Source organism: Thamnophis elegans, chromosome 2 (assembly GCF_009769535.1).
Source record: "Thamnophis elegans isolate rThaEle1 chromosome 2, rThaEle1.pri, whole genome shotgun sequence".
NCBI classification, from domain to species: Eukaryota; Metazoa; Chordata; class Lepidosauria; order Squamata; family Colubridae; genus Thamnophis; species Thamnophis elegans.
Window position 1 is genome coordinate 111,652,711 of NC_045542.1, and position 18,796 is coordinate 111,671,506.

The 18,796-nt window shown below is 33.8% G+C and overlaps 1 protein-coding gene across 1 annotated transcript in view; it reads right to left on the reverse strand.

The window, feature by feature from the left end:
- Nucleotides 1-18,796, reverse strand: part of FAM120A (family with sequence similarity 120A) — a 64,760-nt gene that overhangs the window by 35,484 nt on the left and 10,480 nt on the right. The window contains exon 3 of the mRNA XM_032210249.1: nucleotides 16,809-16,891. Within this exon, the coding sequence (XP_032066140.1) occupies nucleotides 16,809-16,891 (83 nt within the window). The remainder of the gene's footprint in view (nucleotides 1-16,808; nucleotides 16,892-18,796) is intronic.

Sequence of the window (18,796 nt, forward strand, 5' to 3'; positions counted from 1 at the left end):
GACGCCTTTTTGTGTTAATTTCCATATAAACTAGGATTCTAAAACAAATTCCAGCTAACATATGAACAACCTTGTCATGATTTTTGTGGGTGCAGATATCCATGCAATTTTATTAAATTGTGGTTGCATGGCTGCTTTGCTCAATCATTATGTGCTGTGTTGTTCACTAAATTACTGCATGGGCAGTGGCTAAAATAGCATGAATAAGTGAAGGGCTCAATGAAATTTTAAAAAGTATTTGGAGAATTTACTCTATCAAGGTACAAAGGGAAAATATCTGCTGCGAACTCCACATAGGTGTCAAGAAGGGCATCCGACCAGTAAATGCTCAGTTCCATTTAGTCACTCTGACTCCACCCTGATAAAAAGGGATTACAAGATCATAAAAAGAAAAAAAAATGGCATTTATTTATTACTAAATAATAAATGGTCTTAAACAATTGCTATTTGAATTGTGTGTGGGCTCCATTAGAACAAAGAAATGTGGCATAAGAATAGTTAAAATTTATTTAAAACACATAATTAATAAACATGATTGTAGATGCTATTTTAGGTTTTGAGAGAAAACTCTGCAACTGTATTCTGCAATTCTGTTTTAGATATATAGATATATTTATTTATTGATGGACAAATGAAATATCCATCAATGCTTCATTTTTTCTATACCAATGACCTCCAGATATCTTAGATTTATGTTATACCACCCCCATGGTCAGGTGATTGTAATTTTGTAATTTGGTTGCTATTTACATTTACAATGGTTGGGACATCTTGCATTCATGTGATGATGATTTGCAATCTTCCCAGCTGGTTTCCAACAAGCAAAGTCAGTTCAAAAGGCCAGATTTGCTTAATGATTATGTAGTTCACTTAATGTCAGGCCTAAGGCTAAAAGGAACACAGCAAAATCCAGTCAAGGTTAACTTTTTATTTAGCTACTAGATATATCCTGAGAGATTCTAGGGTGCTGCTGCCTTGAAGCTCTTTACCCCCTCCTTCATCTATTTTGGGACTGCATAGACTCTTTAATCTGGATTGTTCTCTGGTAAAATCTATATTGGCCAAACTGCTATCCATTGATTGTTCAGGTATATATACTATTATACTTAACAACTGACTGATTTATTTAATTACCATGGTAAAAATTGTAATAAGATTGGGACTGCTCACATGAAAACTTGCTTTGTGACTGCATTGACTTATAACAGAAATTCCAATCCTACTGTGATTATAAATTCAGGAGAACAAGTATTATGCTTATTTACTTAATACCTGATAAAATAGTACAAAATATATTTAAAGAATAATTTAAATTTATTCCAACTATAGTCAGATATGCTTCAGAAATGTAATCTTTTCAATTCTAACCCTTATTCATTGCCTCAGAAATGTACAAAACTTACGAAAATAACTCCATCTTTTAAAAAAGAAATATTAACACTGGACTACAAATTTTATTGTGTTGGAAATCAGAATGTATGATTATTTTAATTAACTAAATTAAAATGATCTTTAGAACATCTATAATTCCAGTGTGATGAGTGTGTGTGAGAGAGAGAAAGAGTGAGAGATGGGGGGAGGGAGTGAGAAAAACCTAGGAGAAAAATCTTACCTGAAAAGCAAAGGGAACATTAGAACCCATTTAGAAAACTGGGTGGCAAGGCAACCGCTATTCACCCTTAAGAAAAGAATTCTCTGTAGAAAATAGCCTACTGTAAGATTGCATTTTAAACAGCTTAGTGTGGCTATGAAACTATTCAGCTGCTCCAGCATAAAGTTTAATGCCCAGAGGGGGAAAAATTCCTGTTAGTAATTATAGTTGCCAACATATGATAATCAGAATCTTGCCTTATGTAAGGAGAAAGGACCCCAAATCATCTACTAGTGGTTATATTCAGCAACAAGCAATGATTACACATTCAAGACTTAAAACCTGTGTTTGAGTAGTCATGCTTTCACATGTTGAAAGTTGCTATATAAGAATGTAATGAGTCACAAGCAATTTTTAACGAAAACAGCAACTTTGCTTCTATGTTCGCCATATTAGATAAACTTTATGATGAAGCATTTAATCCAGGAAGTTACATTAAATAAGAAATTGGTTTTCCTAATGAAAACAGTTCTACTTCTCATTTTCCGACTGCATGTTACAAAGCTGTTGTATTTATTTATTTGTAAAATGTATTAGCCACCCATCGTACTATAAGATAACTTAGGATAGTTTACAATATTAAAATTAAACTGTACAAAACCTATATAAATACTATAAAAATCCTGATAATTAACCTAGTTAAAAGATAGGAGGGAGGAAGTATGAGATGACAGTGTGGAATGTTGTTAGTCTATCAACTACCCCAATATGAAACTGCTCCATTGGAGCCGCAAATCAACTGACAGAACCAGGCCTTCAAGCTCTTAAGGAAAGTCAGGCAGCTTGGAGACAACCTCACTTTGGGTTGGGGGACAAAATGATTCAAAGGATAGGCACAATGGCAGAAAAAGTTCTTCTCTGAACTACACCAATTGGAATACCTTGGCCGCTGGGGCTCGCAGCATGCCTCTTCTGCTGGCATAGGTGATGTGGGCCAACCTCAGTAGGATAAAATGTCAAGTACCTTGGACCCATGCATGAAGGGCCTTAAATTTGATTGCCAACACCATGTACTGTACTTGGAAGCAAACTAAATTAAATTTAAGATCGTAAATGCAGCCTTTTTAAAGTCCAGATTGCAAGATTTTAGATCTTAGAATCTTCAGTCATAACCACATCATGGAAATTATGTGAATTTGTGACCATTTATGAACTATAACAAAAGTCAATTAATACGTTACTGAGATACTTCCATGAACTGACTGGTTTAGTCACAGGAGCCAAGTGATGACTTAGTTTATTTATTTATTTTAGTAAAAACTCAATAACAGGTAAAATATTAAGAATCTACAATAGAATTACTTTCTATAGGGAAAATCAAATTTATAGATTATAAGATCATGGCTGAATTATAAGGGGAAGCAAGCAATTTTTAGCATTTTTTACATTTATACTGGTATTGTACAAGATTAACTTCCAGCTGCAAAGTTTACATTATTGCATTGTTCTGTGGATGAAACTGAAGCATTGCAGCATCTTGATGAACCAGAGAGCACTTGGCCAAAAGACATATAAAGTCAAAACTAAGAATTGTCTATCACTTGTACAAAGACTGCTTTGTATTGCCATAAGTAACATCAGAGTAACTGTGCATTTAGTTTTACCCTTGCAATTCTACTGTTCTACTGAACTGAACTGTTCAAATTAAAGAATGTTTTGCATTTTAAATCACTGCAAATCTTACTCTTAACTAACCACATGGAAAATTTATTTAATTAATCAATTTATATGGCTCCTCCTCTCAAAAATGCTACATTGGATGGCTAAAAAAAACTTATCAAAACATTTTTTTTAAAAAAGCATAGATTAAAACAAATCACTGAGAAAAAACCTAATAAAACAATAAACAGAAATCTGCCAACAAGCCATCTAACCTTCCAACCCCAGGTACTTGAACACATTCAGGTCTTCAGCATTTTATGAAAGAGTCTTAGCCAACCTGACCTGTGGTGTGGTGTGGTATGTGTGTGTGTGTGTAAAATAGACTTTCAGGCGTTGGCAGATGCTGTGATAGAAAGACATACTTTCCATGTCCCAAAAGATGACATTAATTGAAAAGACCTTCTGGTCTGTCCCTTCTGATGAACCTAGTGGGACAAATGAAAACAATTGGAGAGAGGTGATCTTTATACTTGACAACCAGCACCTTTAATTCCATCCAGGCCTTCCGCACAGCCCTCAAGAACTGGCTAGCCCGTCAGGCCTGGGGACAAGGATAGCTGCCCCTCCCGAATGATGAATGTATGTTGCTTATTACTTTTTTATATGTGTCTATGTTACTGTTTGTACTTCCCCTCCCTGATTTTATGTGAGCCGCCCTGAGTCCTCTCAGGGAAAAGGGCGGCCTACAAATGTTAATAAAATCAAAAAAATCAAATCAAAATCAAATCATCCTGAAGTACATTAAGAGGTAGTGCAGTTTATAGAGCTGGGTTTAATATAAGGTGCAGTCGAACTGCCTGCACACTCTGAACCAGTTGCAGGTCTCAAATGGTCTTCAAGAGGGGCGCTATGTACGGCACAGAGGTGCATAAAGCATAAGCAATCGCAAAATTCTTTAATAATGTAATTCCAGTAATGAGGTTTGGAGAGCAGCAGTAGTAACACTGCTAGTTTTTTCAAGGAGTGAACCACAAAATAAACTTATTCTCAATATCTGTCATGTTTAATTCTTCCTTTTTTATTAACTGGAGGCAGACAGATTGATATTAATAGTAAGATTAGAAAGAAACATCTCAAAATTTGTTTAGGATCTCTATATCTCCACAGATTTAGAACCTGTAAGGATGTTTTTAGGGACCAATTCAAGCTATGGGTTTTAATCTTTAAAGTCCTTCATGGCATGAGACCAGATTATTTGTGGGACAATCGCTTACATCAGATCATCCCATTAGATCTGGCAGAGAAGAAATCTTGCAAATCCCATCTGTTAGTGTTACCCTTGGTGGATTCCAAGAGGTGAGTCTTTTTTATCATTGTGCTCACCATATGACATTCTTAGATGGCTCTACTGTGTTTGATTGTTTTACTCTTTTCAAGATTTTTCAAAAGTTTTTTTTTACTATTTTAGTTTTATATACCATTTTTTATTTTTTTATTTTATAATTTAATAGGTGTTTTTGTTTGTTGTTTTACTGATTGTTGTACACCACCCATAATTTCTTGCAGTGTGATTAATAAATATTTAAAATAAATAAAATAGTCTTTTTTTATAGTCAGAGAAATAGAACCCGGAAGCATAATTCTTAGTTATTACCATATTTTTGGATTATAATAAGATGCGCCTAAATTTAGAAGAGGAAAACAAATGCGCCTCATTTTCAGCCCTTTTCCAGCCTTTTTTCTACCCATTTTTTGAATCTTTTTGGCCCGTTTTGGGGGCCTTTTGACCCATTTTCGAGGCTATTTCTGGCCGGTTTTTGAGGCTTTTCTTGGCCTGTTTTTGAGGCTTTTTCTGACCCATTTTTTAGGCTTTGTGGGCCATTTTGGGGGCTTTTTCAGCCCATTTTTTGAGGAAAATTTTGTTTCACTAGGAATATGACAGACTACCTGCCGGCACGCACAGTTTTCATACTACTTTGCAAAGAGTGGAACTAGGAAAGGACGTCTTAGCAGGTTCTAAGCCCCTGTGCTCCTTCCTCCCATTTCCTTCTTGGATCTCCCTATCAAGGCGACCTAGCTGCCAATCAAACAGCAAGTCCAAAGGAAGAAAAGATGGTTACCTGGGAACTCTGCCACCCTAAGCTTCAATGCGAATAGCCTGAATAAACAGAGTCAAAGGCCATGAGTCAAAGTAAAGAGGCAAACTAAAAGCAGTCAACCCTCATTAGAAGAGGCAATAGGCAAGGAGGCAGAAATGAAAGAAACTGAGGAGACATAGGCATTTGCTCCTTTCCATCATAGCTGGTCTGAGGTAAAAGTTCTTCAAGCCATTTCCCTATATGGAGTAAATATTGGAAAAAAGAGGTGAAGAATGAAGAAGCCCAACCAGTAACAAAAGAGAAAAGATGAAGAAAAAGTAAAGACTTTGACAGCAGAAATATAAAAGTTCTATTAAGATTCATTTCTACACTTGTCTTTAACTTTTTTTATTTGTAAGCTTCCCTTTTGTAAAGTAAGATTCCCCCATCCCCAGCCATTGAAGGGAGATTAAAAAAACTCTAACCAATTATCCAAATTCCAGTTCTTTCTGTTTATTGAGTAAGTAGGTAGGAAGGAAACTATAATAGCAACCCCAAGCTCCATGATGTAATACTTTACTAAACTAAATAGCATCTAGCCCACCAGACTTATTATTGTAAGAATGTTATCTGCTTACAATTATAATTAGCACCCTCTTTGGGAATGATAGTAGTCAAGTTTTCTTCAAGCCTTTTCTGATGAGATTTGAGGGATAGTTTGGTCTAGTAGTTTGAGACATTAGATTTTCTAGTTCCACCTTAGGCAGGAAAGGAACTTGGCGAATTTGGGCCAGTAACTCTGTTACTCCAACTTAACTCACAGGATTGTGGGGAAAATAGAAGGAGTAAGGAGTATTAGGTATGTTCATCACCTGTTACACACACACACACACACACACACACACACACACTATGTGTGTGTGTGTGGGGTATATGTATGCATACTGCCCACTCACTAAATACTGAAAGGGGCACTATGTAAATTTAATAAATAAAACAAATAAGTTGCTTGGATTTGCTTCTAACTAATCCCACATTTGCACAATCAAATAAAGTATAGGTAGTCCACAACTGAACCCAAAATTTCCATTGCTAAGCAAGACAATTGTTAAATGATTCTCCACCCCCCCCCCTCCAATTTAAGACTTATCTTGCCACAATTGTTAGGTGAATCACTACTGTTTAGTAAAATGATTAAGTGACTATAGTTTCTCCATTGACTATGCCTGTTAGGTCACAAAAGGTAATCAATCACATAACTCCAGGACACTGCAACTATCATACATACATACCAGTTGCCAAGTGTCTGAATTTTGATCACATGACAACAGGGGAGTCTGCAACGGTCCTAAATGTGAAAAACAGTCATAGGTACCTTTTTCAGCGCCGTTAAGTGTCACTAAACAAATGGTATATGGAGAGGATTATCTGTAGCCAGGACTTTTTTCAAAGTCATTTGGGTTTATTTTGACTTTGTGGCTTAAATACTGGTAGTCCTCGATTTACCACCACAATTGAGCCCAAGATTTCTGTTGTTAAGTGAGGTTTGCCCTGTTTACAACCTTTTTTGCCTCAGTTGCTAAGGGAATCACTACAGTTGATAAATTAGTAACCTGGCTGTTAAGTGAATCTGGCTTCCCCAGATTCACTTAACCCACTGATTTAGTTTCTCAGAAGCTTGCAAAAGAGAACACAGCAATGATAATATGAACTAATTGCCAAGCATCTGAATTTTGATCACATGATCAAAATCACTGTAAAATTGGACGATCACTAAATGAACTGTTGTAAGTTGTAATAGAATAGGGTTCCTTTTGGAATAATTTTTGCTATCTGTTGGCTACATTTATCCATTCATGCCTTTGTTATTTCAAAACGGGATTAATGTAACTATCTATTTAGAAATGTTTTTAAATACTACCGAGAGCTGGTTCAAAATACAATAGATCTCATGTTGTAAAATAAAAGCCACAGTGATTTAATACCAATATTTGGGATGTTATGCCAGTTGCCACTGGGAACGTAATTCAGCGGAGTGATTAAGGTGCTGGATTAGGAACAGGGAAAGCCAAGTTCTAGTCTTCTCTTAGACATGGAAGCTATCTGTGTGATTTTTAGGACAATCACTTTTCCTCAGCATTAGGATAGTAAGCCAGCTAACAAACAAAAGCTCTTGTCCCATAATTCAGTGATAAAATGATTTGCTTTAAGAACTAAGCAAGCATAATGCAAAAACAAGCAGACCGTAAAAATGCAGAGTGAATACTAGGAAAAAAACATTGGTTGTTATTGAGTTTCCAAGTACAATTCAAGTTATTGGTGAGGGTGGTGACCAAGGGTGGGTTCCTCCCAGTTCTAACTTCTTGTATAGAAGAGGTTCCACAAATCTGTGCCGTTTAGAAACGGCTACAGCTCCCTTCCCCTGCCCGCCGCTTATTGATTGGCTGGTTCACCAATTGCCCCGCCCTCCTCTAAGAGTCCTATCTAAATCTTAAAGTCTTAAAGCTGTCAAGTTTGAACATCCCTGGGTTTTTTTTCTAAAGGATTAGGGGTGCAAGGGTCTTGTAACTTGACAGCTTTAAGACTTGTGTGCTTCAAATGCCAGTTTCTGAGCCAACATTTTGGTTGCTAAGAAAGAGCATTGTTAAGTGAGTTTCACCACGTTCTGCAAGTTGGCCATGCCCACCAGTCACATGACTGCCAAGCCACTCACACTTAGAGACATGGCTGATAAGCCACTTCCACCCAATCACATAGCCGGCAAGCTACTCCCATAAAGCAGGCCACACCTACAGAAGAGGTTCTAAAAATTTTTGCAACCCACCACTGGTGGTGACTCACCAATGACATTTGGGACAAGGTTCGTAAAGGATCGCTGCAAATGCAATCTGTCTGTAGGTCAATTTCACGAAGTTCGTAGGTCTCCTCTATGAAAGATTAGTGAGTATATTGGAAGCTATCTTTCTTAGTGGAATCCCTGCCTTCTAGAAAAAACTTCCCAAAGATAGCCAGATGTCATCTAATTTCTAGCACTGAAACAGAAAGCACCTGGCTTTTTCTACAAGCAGTTGGAACTTGAATAATATATATGTTAATTCTGTCATGAGTGTCATGTTTATAATGATGGGACTATGTATTTTTTATTCTTCTATTTTATTTACATGGGCTGGTCAGTCAAAAAAAATACATATACAAATTATGTAAGAAAGGCAAATTATATTATGAAGTTACTGTTATAGAACAGTGTTATGGTTGAAAAGCACTATACGGTATATTTCAGTCTTCTATATTAGAGATGTCCCACAAGTTTAAACAAAAATTTAATAAACTTCAAAACCACAAGCTAATTGCAGTTCTGTCAACCAAAGAAAATCTTAAAACCTATTTCTGAATCCAGAAATTATCTACATTCCTCACACTTGCACAACATGCCTTTTCCAAATCTTGTGTAGTACACTAGATCTACAATTTTTTTACAAGTGTCACTTTTTAAGGTTTTAAACCAATGTGGAAGAAAGCTCACAAAAATCAAGTAAATAACTATTAGCATAATCCTGAAAAATTATAAAAAGTATCATAGGGAGCATTTTTAAAGTATGGCATGAAAAAGACAAATTATCTTGGTTCAAGTCAGATATATATCTTTTTAGAAGCAGTGCTCATGTTAAGCAATACCAGATTTCAAATATGAATATGTACATTTTGTCAGCTCCATTTACTCTCTAATATTTGGTATCTTTACTATAACTTTTATTAGAAACGGGTGCTCACACACAAAAAAAATGAATAAATAGACTATAGGCAGTAAATTTGAACATATCTCTCACATTAAGGAGTATTGTGATAACAATGTCTGATTTCTGGTATTTATGAAAGTTTTCTTCCAGCAAAAATTAAAAATAATCTGAAGGCTGCAAATGGTGGTGACCTTTGGCTAAATTGATGAGTCTGAACCTTGTATTGCCAAGTACCCTATTTTTTGGACTATAAGACACTTCCATATATAAGATACACCAAGATTTCGAAGAGGTAAGTAAGAAAAAAATGTTTTTACCTTCTCTCAGCCCCTAGCAGCACTTTTCAGGCTTCAGCAGGGCTGGGGGAAGGGAAAATGCCCCCGTTTTTGTGAAAAACGGGGGTATTTTCCCCTTCCCCCAGCCCTGCTGAAGTCTGCAGAGTTCTGCTAAGGGCTGAGGGAAGACAAAAAAGCTTCAGTTTTTGTAGAAAATGGCCCGTTTTTTGCCAAAACAGGGGCATTTTTGTCTTGCCCAAGCCCTACTGAAGCCTGCAGTGTGCTGCTGGAGCTGAGGGAAGGCAAAAATGCCTCTGTTTTTCGCAAAAATGGGAGGCGGGGGCGGGGCTTTGAGAGGTAAAAAATGGCTGTATTCGGTGTATAAGACGCACCAACATTTCCATGCTCTTTTAGGGTGGGGAAAGCTGCATCTTATACTCCAAAAATATGGTAATTAGGTATATTATTATGAAAACTAAAGATCTTTAGTTTTTCATATTAGCAACTGGAGGTTCAGATTGATAACTTGAAGAAGAAGCAAAAAAGAGGAAAGTGCAACTGACTATAAAAATACACCAAAGAGCTATTAAAACATTAGATTATTGTAGGGAGGAATACCTCGCTCTCCAAAGCAGCAAGCAAAAGGGAACAGAGTTTCCTTTTTAAGACAGGGGCCTCACAACAGCCAGAAAATCTTACAAATCCTATGTAGATGATACAACTAGGATAATTTCAATCTTTTGAAATTTTGCACATATTTAGGGGAACTTTTTAACATAATCTACAAATACTACCATATATTTGATAGCTGCCTATTAAGGCTATCTTTTCAATTAACTCTCAGAACTTATTCTATGGATACCTATTTGCAAAACTATTTTGCCATACCAACATGGTATGATTCTTTTGTGAATTTATGCTTAGGAAGTAAAATGATTATTACCAAGTATTCTGAAAAATTAATGTTGGTTTAAGTACATTTTTGAACTTTAATAACTGTTTAGAATAAAGTAAATTCTGTAAGTACACGGAATAATGTAAAACTATTTAATAACATAAGGTGAGGAAACTATTTTTTAAAGAAAAAAAGGGGAGAAAAACCCAAAACTACACACTGAGTGATATTCCACACTGAATGACGTGGCTTCTATTCTTCCACAGCTTTTCTTTCCTAAGGTCTCTTTCCCCCTTCACATTCTCTTCCAGGGTGCGTATTTCATTCAGGATGAAGGAAGATAAATCCATTTCAATTATTGATGCCATTTCACCTAAAAACACACTATTTGAATAGTACCAACTGTATTTAATATAAACTCTTTTTAAACAGCATTTTCATTAAAAAATTATAGTTTAACAAATTTTAAATTGCCAAGTCTTTTTCTTTTTTTTTCTCCTTTTGTAAACCTCTAAAATAAGGTAGTGATGAATGGAAAAGAACTTCCAATAAATATTACTATGATCAGATTAAAGGAAGGGCTTAGCCTGGCCTTTAATTTTATTTGGGATATTTTTAATGAAATACCACTTAAAAATGCTCACTGATATAAGGGTTCTTTTTAATTTTTATTTTAAGAAAATACCTATACTTTGTTCATTATTAGTTATCAGAAATTCAACATTATAGGTAATAATTTTTGTCAATCATCAACTTTAGATTTACTTCATATTGTAATCAATTCTGAAAACACATTTCTGTTGGAATTGAAAGTCAGAATTTATTATGGTACACTTCTTACAGCCACAACATAGAGATGCTGTAACAAAAGCACTTAATAGCATAGCAGTCAGTTACAAAGCATACTTAAATGGGTAGTGATTTATTTTTGAAAAAAGAAATCTAACTGGGTAGCACTATAATTATGGTGGAGGAAGTGACATCACACCTGAACAATGGAAGTTTGAAAGGAGAATTCTGCAATCCTGGAGAAGATTTAATTTTTTTACCCAGTAACTGGAACCGAGAAGTCCACAAAAGAAAGTAGCAGCAGCAGCAGATTAAGTGGCTGAAAAAGACAGGCAGTGAATAGAGTTTTATTCTATAACTCTATAAAGAAATACCTCAAAAAGTTCTGCTAGCATAATGAGGATGCTCTGAAGTTCATAAAGGACATAAAGCACAGCCAAATAGAAGATCATGTAAAAGAAAATTGTTACATATTTTTAAAGAAAAAAAAGTATGCTCGTGTGTAAGCTCCATTAGATGATTTTAAAATGAATGTCAAGTTTTTAATAATGCTACTGAGAATATAGCCAAAATTGTTAAGTCTAAAATGTAGAACAGGAAAGCAAAGTACAACAAATGTATTTTAAGAATGAGAAACAAATTTGATTGCAAACCGCTCATTTGAGTCAAACAACTTCCCAAAGACTGTAGCTTCATAAGGTCTAAGTATCACTGCACCAATACCAAATATTATTTTGTCTCTGTTTCAAAAAAATCATTATGTCTTCTAGCCTTGACTAGGCTATTTGCTAACAGTTTCCTAAATCAATATGCTTGTTGACAAGAGTAAGCAACTCTTCCACTCTGCACAAGCGCGGAGGGAGGGGGGTAAGTCAACTGGAAAGTTCTTGATCTCAAAATCTTTAATTTAATTAATTAAATTAAAATCTTTAATTCAAACATATTATATTGGCTTCTCCTTTGCTGCTAAAATAAATGAGAAAGCAAGTTCACAGACAAAAGAAGACTGTCATGTTCGCTGTATTATCTCTTAACAGGGATATTTTACACAGAAATATCCGGGCAACTTCAGGGCAACTTCTTCATCCTCTTGTTTTGAATACGTTTCCCTATTTATTCATCCTTATCCAACTTTTTTCCTGTCCTGCTTACAACAAGCAGCATGTTTGACTTCATTTAGTACAACTATGCTATACTTTTTCAAACTCTAGATAGTGAGATTCGTGTTTTGTAAACTTCTCAATATAAATAATTCTTATTCAAAGTTTCAAGTTTGAAAGATTTCTAATTTAGTGTTTTATGTTACATTATTTTATCTTGAATATGGAAGAAGATACAAAACATAAAATCCCACACCTGCAATGTGGACTGAAGAAGTCTTATATATAGATACTTCCATTGGCATTGCCTTTTAAGTGCAAATCCATTGGGACATTAATTGGCCAGCAGGACTCCTCCAAGAGCCATTTCCAGCAATGACATTATGGAGAAAGACGACTTGCATATATATGTGTATACATATATATGTATATTTCATCACAATGCATATATAGTTCTTTTTTTCTCAAAGTGTCTAAACGAACAGCATTATGTGCCAGCACCTTAAGCATTAAATTTTTCAATGAGGAAAAGGCAGTGGTTAAAATGGTAACAATGAGAGATCAGCAGAAGAAATGAGTTTTCATCACTCATTTAAAAATATGGAAGAAATTAGACATATGTTATAGTGGTAAAAATTTCTAATGAAGCGGCAAAGCATAAAAACACATAATGAATATTTAGTTTACATAGAATGTAAGTATTAGAGGAACAAAAGCAACAACATAAAAATGTGGGTTATAAAAAGAAGCAAAAGAACAAACACATTCTGAAGTTAACATAAGCTTAAAAACAATATAAAAAGAAAAGGGAACCAATAGAGTTTATAGTAAGGTAAACTAATATAGTAAAACCAATGACAAAATGGATTAATTTTAGAACTGAAGATAGAGGAAAAAGGTTACATGCTTGTATAACTTTTATATGATAATCTACATACAGGTTGCATAATTTCATATACAAGGTTCTTACTATACAATAAAAATGGCACTTTGAGGAAGCCATAAGTAATTCAACAATACCAGGAACTGCTGTAATCAGTCAAACAGGAGTAGCACTCTGATTCTTATGATCTTATCATGATGGCATGAAAATCAATGCATGCTATTTCATTCTTTTCCAAATCAGAAAAGGGCTAGACTAGTACTTTAGGAGAATGTTGCTGAAAATAGAACATCCATTTGTTCATTACAAAGAACTTTATAGTAATGATAGAGGATAGACAAGTTGCAGCACCAGTTCTATTCATTAATATGTTTATAGGTTTTAGTGTGAAGAAGGTATGTGACAACAGACTGCTGCTCAATTTACAGTAGCCTATAAAGTACTGAGAGTCTGGTAAAGTATCCCAAACTCGCAGGCACTAAGAGTGCTCAGATCCAATAAGACCCTTTATAAGCAAATATATATATTCATAAATACTCCATGCTGTTGCTAAATTCAAATATGTGTTTTTCTTTTGTAAATGCAGAAACACTTTATATGTGGAAAATGTAGAAAAATATGTCATGAAGTAAAAGTAACAAGACTGAAATTACCCAGGTTTGAAAAACACTAAAATATCTTATTGATCCTGAATGAAAAAAATCTGAAGTAATCAGATAGCAGACAATGGCTGTATTCATCCTTCCTTCTGAGCTAGTCCATTCAAACAAGGCTTAGTGATCTAGTTAACACAATATATTCAGTTCTAAATCATGGTTTAGAAATAATAATGGCTGTATTCACATATATATGTATGATTTAATAAATGTGAATCAAGCCATTTTTTTGATGCTAACACTGCTATCGCATAAAAGAGTGAAAAAAATGCTATGCTTTTGAGGTATATTAAGAGGAAAATCTAAAGCTACAATTTTAAAAAATCATTTTAATAGCTATTTATATTTTATAAATATAAATATATTTTAGCTGTCTGCTGTATTGGGCGGAGGACAGAACAGATGGATGGGTGAGTAAACTTACTGCCTGCATAAGCCAAATATACCATTTATTATTTCTGTCATATGCTGCTTTTATGTTATTGCTTTTCTTTTAAATTTTGGTTCCATTCTTATTTATGATTTTAACTTTTGTTGTTGAACAAACCAAATAAGTTCCATTCTTGGGTAGTACAAAAGACAATAAGATAAATGAAATGAATACATATAGCACAAACAAATCCATCAAATATCCCAATCTCAAACTACATTCAGCCTATAATTGGCCAAAATAATCTAATAAATGTATCAAAATAAATAAAATAATTCATTTATATAGCAATATTCTGATTAACTAAAATATAAGCATAGTAAGCTTTGGAGTATAATTATTGTGGCTTGAAGAATAGGTTTTTCAATTTTAATATAATTTATACATTATGCATTTTAACTTCTTAGAGTGACAAAATCCAGATTGCATTGAGTTTCCACTTTTCCTCCTTAAGAACCAATATATAAAAACTCAACTCCCCATGGTTTCTAGTTTCTTAAAAATTTATATTTCTATATTCTCTGTCTACATGATCCCAAATTTTAAAAAATAATGGAGTGAAATGAGTGCTATAAATTCCTTTTGGCATTTTCCTTCTTTGTTAATTTTATAATGGAAAAAAGAATTTGCTGCAATATTAATACCTTTGTATCAGGCCTTCTCTATAAACTAATATGCTTTTGCTAGGAAAATTTCATGTTTGAAAAATACAGCCATCCATAAATGTAAATCTCCAAATACATATCTAATCATAAATTTAGAACCCCTGTGGTATAACATTTTAATATGATAATACAGGATATGGGCAGTTACTTTGTTTATTTGACTTGCTCACATCTATGGGCACAGATTTAACTCATGAAATCGGAGCTGATCTCAAAGTAAAATTGCACACAGCAAAATAACTGCAGGAGGTAATACAAGGAAGGATACTACTCCCTTTAAACAAACATATCTCTCTGCTGCGATTAGATTTTCTCTACTCCATTTTGTACATCAGAGGACACATATGAACATATATACATATTTCCACTAATTGAATCTCTAAATTAATAAACTACTTAGAAATCAAAACACGCCTTTATTGTTCAAGTTTGTTAACAAAGAGTTAAAAGCTTTGTTGCAAGAGGTTTGGCCCACCATCTTGAGACATGGGAACTGGTATTCTTTTTTGTTCAGATTTACAAAAGAAGGCAATCGACTGCTGGATAGTGTCTAAAACTTGCTGATTTAATAAAGTATACAAGACAAATACATTAAATTTTGCACGCATTGGATCCCCTTTTCAGTAAGCTACAATGCATTGTGTGGAATTTTCAATAAAAGTATTTCTTATGATCATAAAGTAAATGCCTGAATCAATATATAGTAAAATCAAGTGAAGCAACCTGCATGCAGATTTGAAATATCTATCTACATGTGATGCCATGGCTTATCATGCTTGTGATCTTGTGATGCTGGAGGATTGGTCTAAGAATACTTCTATAATTATTTTCAAGTAATTGTTAACACACAATTATTAATTATTAAGATTGGTATTTTCCATATATCCTATTTAAAAGCCATTCTTGAAATGGAAGTTTTCCACAGTGCACAAATGATCATTACTAAACATAATAGTATTTTAAAAATGTAAACAATGAATGAGAGAATCTGAAAGCCATAAATGGATCTACAGTTCCTGCTACACTTTCTTTTATTATAAAAAATATAAAAAAATATGTCCAGTTGAGAAGGTGGTAAAATTCTACAAAATCTGAATTAAACAACTAGCCATATTAGGAATATTTTGAAAACTAATTCAGAAAAAATGTCTGTGCACTTTACTGCTACTCATTAAAGAAACTATTTCTCAAATTACTGAATGAAGATATGGGGGGAAAGCTGCAGCTGCTTTAAAAAAATCAGTTAATCCAAATATGACTCATACACAGCTGCAATTTCTTCAAATTTACTTAGAAGTCTAGAAAGCAATAGGCTTCTTTAATGAGCAGAAGATAGGTGCCAGTCTTCATACAGGGCTCAAAGGACTTTTCCCAAATTATTTGTGAAACATGCCCAATCCCAGTTTACTGGTGTGTTTTTTTAATGTTGCTTATAGATAACAGGAGAAATTCTTCAAATGTTTTAATTTAACTGAATTAATTTAGCTTATCTTTGAGCTGCCAAACCAGATTAAAAGGGAGGCATAATCAGTCAAATCCAATAAAAATAGTTCTTCTCAATTCACAGTTGTTCTTTCAAATTTCCACTTTGTGAACTCTGGTTCATCAACATACAAGCAATCTTTTTTTTTAAGAGTTTGGATTTTCATAAGAGTTTATAGTTCCACAAATGTTTCAAATTTTGTATTTTATAAATATGTGTACTGTAGTATACTTGAAAACATTTTTTCAGACTCCCTAAAAAGGGAGTAAAAGTGAAAACCAAAAGGTCTAAACATACAGCTGGTTCTAGAATGAAAGAATGAAAACTAAAATGAGAAAAATCAGAATTTAGAACACCCTATTAGTGTATGTGTGCCAAAAAAATCCTTAAAGCAAGCAACTGCAGTTTAATCTGTTTCTCAACATTAGTACTTTATCAGTCTTTGTCACTTCTAATTAAGTAGACTATTTATCAGGAAACATCCAAAAATAATATAAAATGCTTCATATTATGGATTATTTGTATCCTGTTATTTATTTTTCAAAATGAAACAAATTGTTCTACCTTAAGAGAGGCCAGTGGATGTTCTGGACCAAGTAAACTCCAATGAAATGAAGCTAAATCTTCATCAGGTAGAATGTGATTACCTAAAATATACAATACAATACAATACATGTCAATATGAATTACATCAGTATCTGGAAAATTAAAATATTCTATTTTACAGTACTAAAACCAGGGTCAATATAACTTTTAAAACTGTAGGAATATGAATGCAATTTATTTTAAATAGCATGTTTATATAGATAGATGAATCTCCACATATGCGTTAACTTAAATAAGTGCTTGGAATTAATGAAGCCGGATAGGGTTTTTAAAAAACATTAGCTTCAAATTCTACTCCCAAATCATGGAATTCCATTTTGTTAATAGACATAATTAATCTATATTTTTCCTAATATCACTTCTAATTCTTTTTTTCTTTTAACTTCTAATTCTTATATATACTGTATTTATCTGAAAGTAGAAACCTATTTCCAAATAATCATGTTTAGGAGTTAAGATCTTCAGACATTACTTGCTAAATGGACCACTTCAACCAAATGAAACAATTCCTAAGCTAGAGAATGTAAAATCAGGGCTCTGCTTCTATTACAATAAAAGTAACAGACATAAAACAAAAATTGAATATCTGAAGATATTCTATGATTCACCAAGGCAAAAAATTTTTTGAACCATTCTAAGTTGTGTAAACATTTTAGTAGGAAAGAAGAAGGAAACAAGAAACACAAGCCTCCCTTCTTCCAATACTTTTACTTCTGTGGTGGTGATATACCAAAATTTAAATTATGGCTCTGCATCAGGGTAAAACAGACAGCATAGCATAAAATCATTCCAATATCTGATCTACCCATACTTCTGGAATTAATGGATACATTTCCAACACTGTCAATAAACAAAGATGAAATGATGTTCAACTTTTATGTTGACATCCCAAAAATCTATCTGATTAAAACATGTGATGATATTCATAGTTTCATTATGGTACTGTTGTTCTACCACGCAAACAGGTTAAGATTCAACGGTGTAGTTTCAGATGGTAAAATACTGAAATCAACTGCAATCTTGTTTTCCTCTCTTATAAGAACTTTTCTGTCAGAGTTTTGGGTCACACTAGAATGCAGAAAGCAAAAGAGACAGACCTATCTCAGAAAATGTAAATATCAGCTAAGTGGCTAGCCAGGCAATCATTCATTTATATGTAATTATGAGGTTGATGATTATGATAATGGAGACAATACACAAGACACTTAAGTTCACTGTCAAAGAAGTTCCAGTTTTGAAAAAAAATATATAAAAGTTGCTGAATCAGTACTTTCAGTCACATCAAAACATACTGAAATACTACCGACTACTTCCATCAAAGTTCTTGGCAATTGTTGGAAAAACACACAGAGTTAAGTGATCAAGATAGAAATTAGATGGAAGGCTACATTTTTGATGCAGGCATTCCTAAAAGTAAAAGGAATTGTGCACTGGGTGGCAAGCCTTACCAATCAAACAAAAAAATCCACTTTTGTTTAAACAATACAGTATATTTGATAGGGATACCGAAGCCACTGATATTTTCAAATGCAGCCTTTTTAGTCAGCAAATCCTGTATTGAAATATTTCTTGATCCTCATTTTTTTGTGGAAAACAGCTAAATAAAAAATATATTACTGACTAATGCTAAATTCAGTAATCCAGATGGCGTCGCTATTCCAGGAAAAAGTATATACAGTATCACTGCTGCTATGGGCAACTTCTCAAGTCAAGAGCTTTACGATCCTTATACTAACTATAGGCACAGAGTAAGCTACATTGTACAACATATCTTTTCTAGAGGTTCCATCTTCTTTTTGCTGATAGCATCAACCAGTTATCATTCTTGTCTTCATCTTTTAAAACAGAAAATTGAAGGATGATTGATTTGAAAAAAATCTTTGGATGTATCAGTTTTGTGGTGAATGCTTGCCTACATTCAAGCACTAAACAACATTGATTTAAAT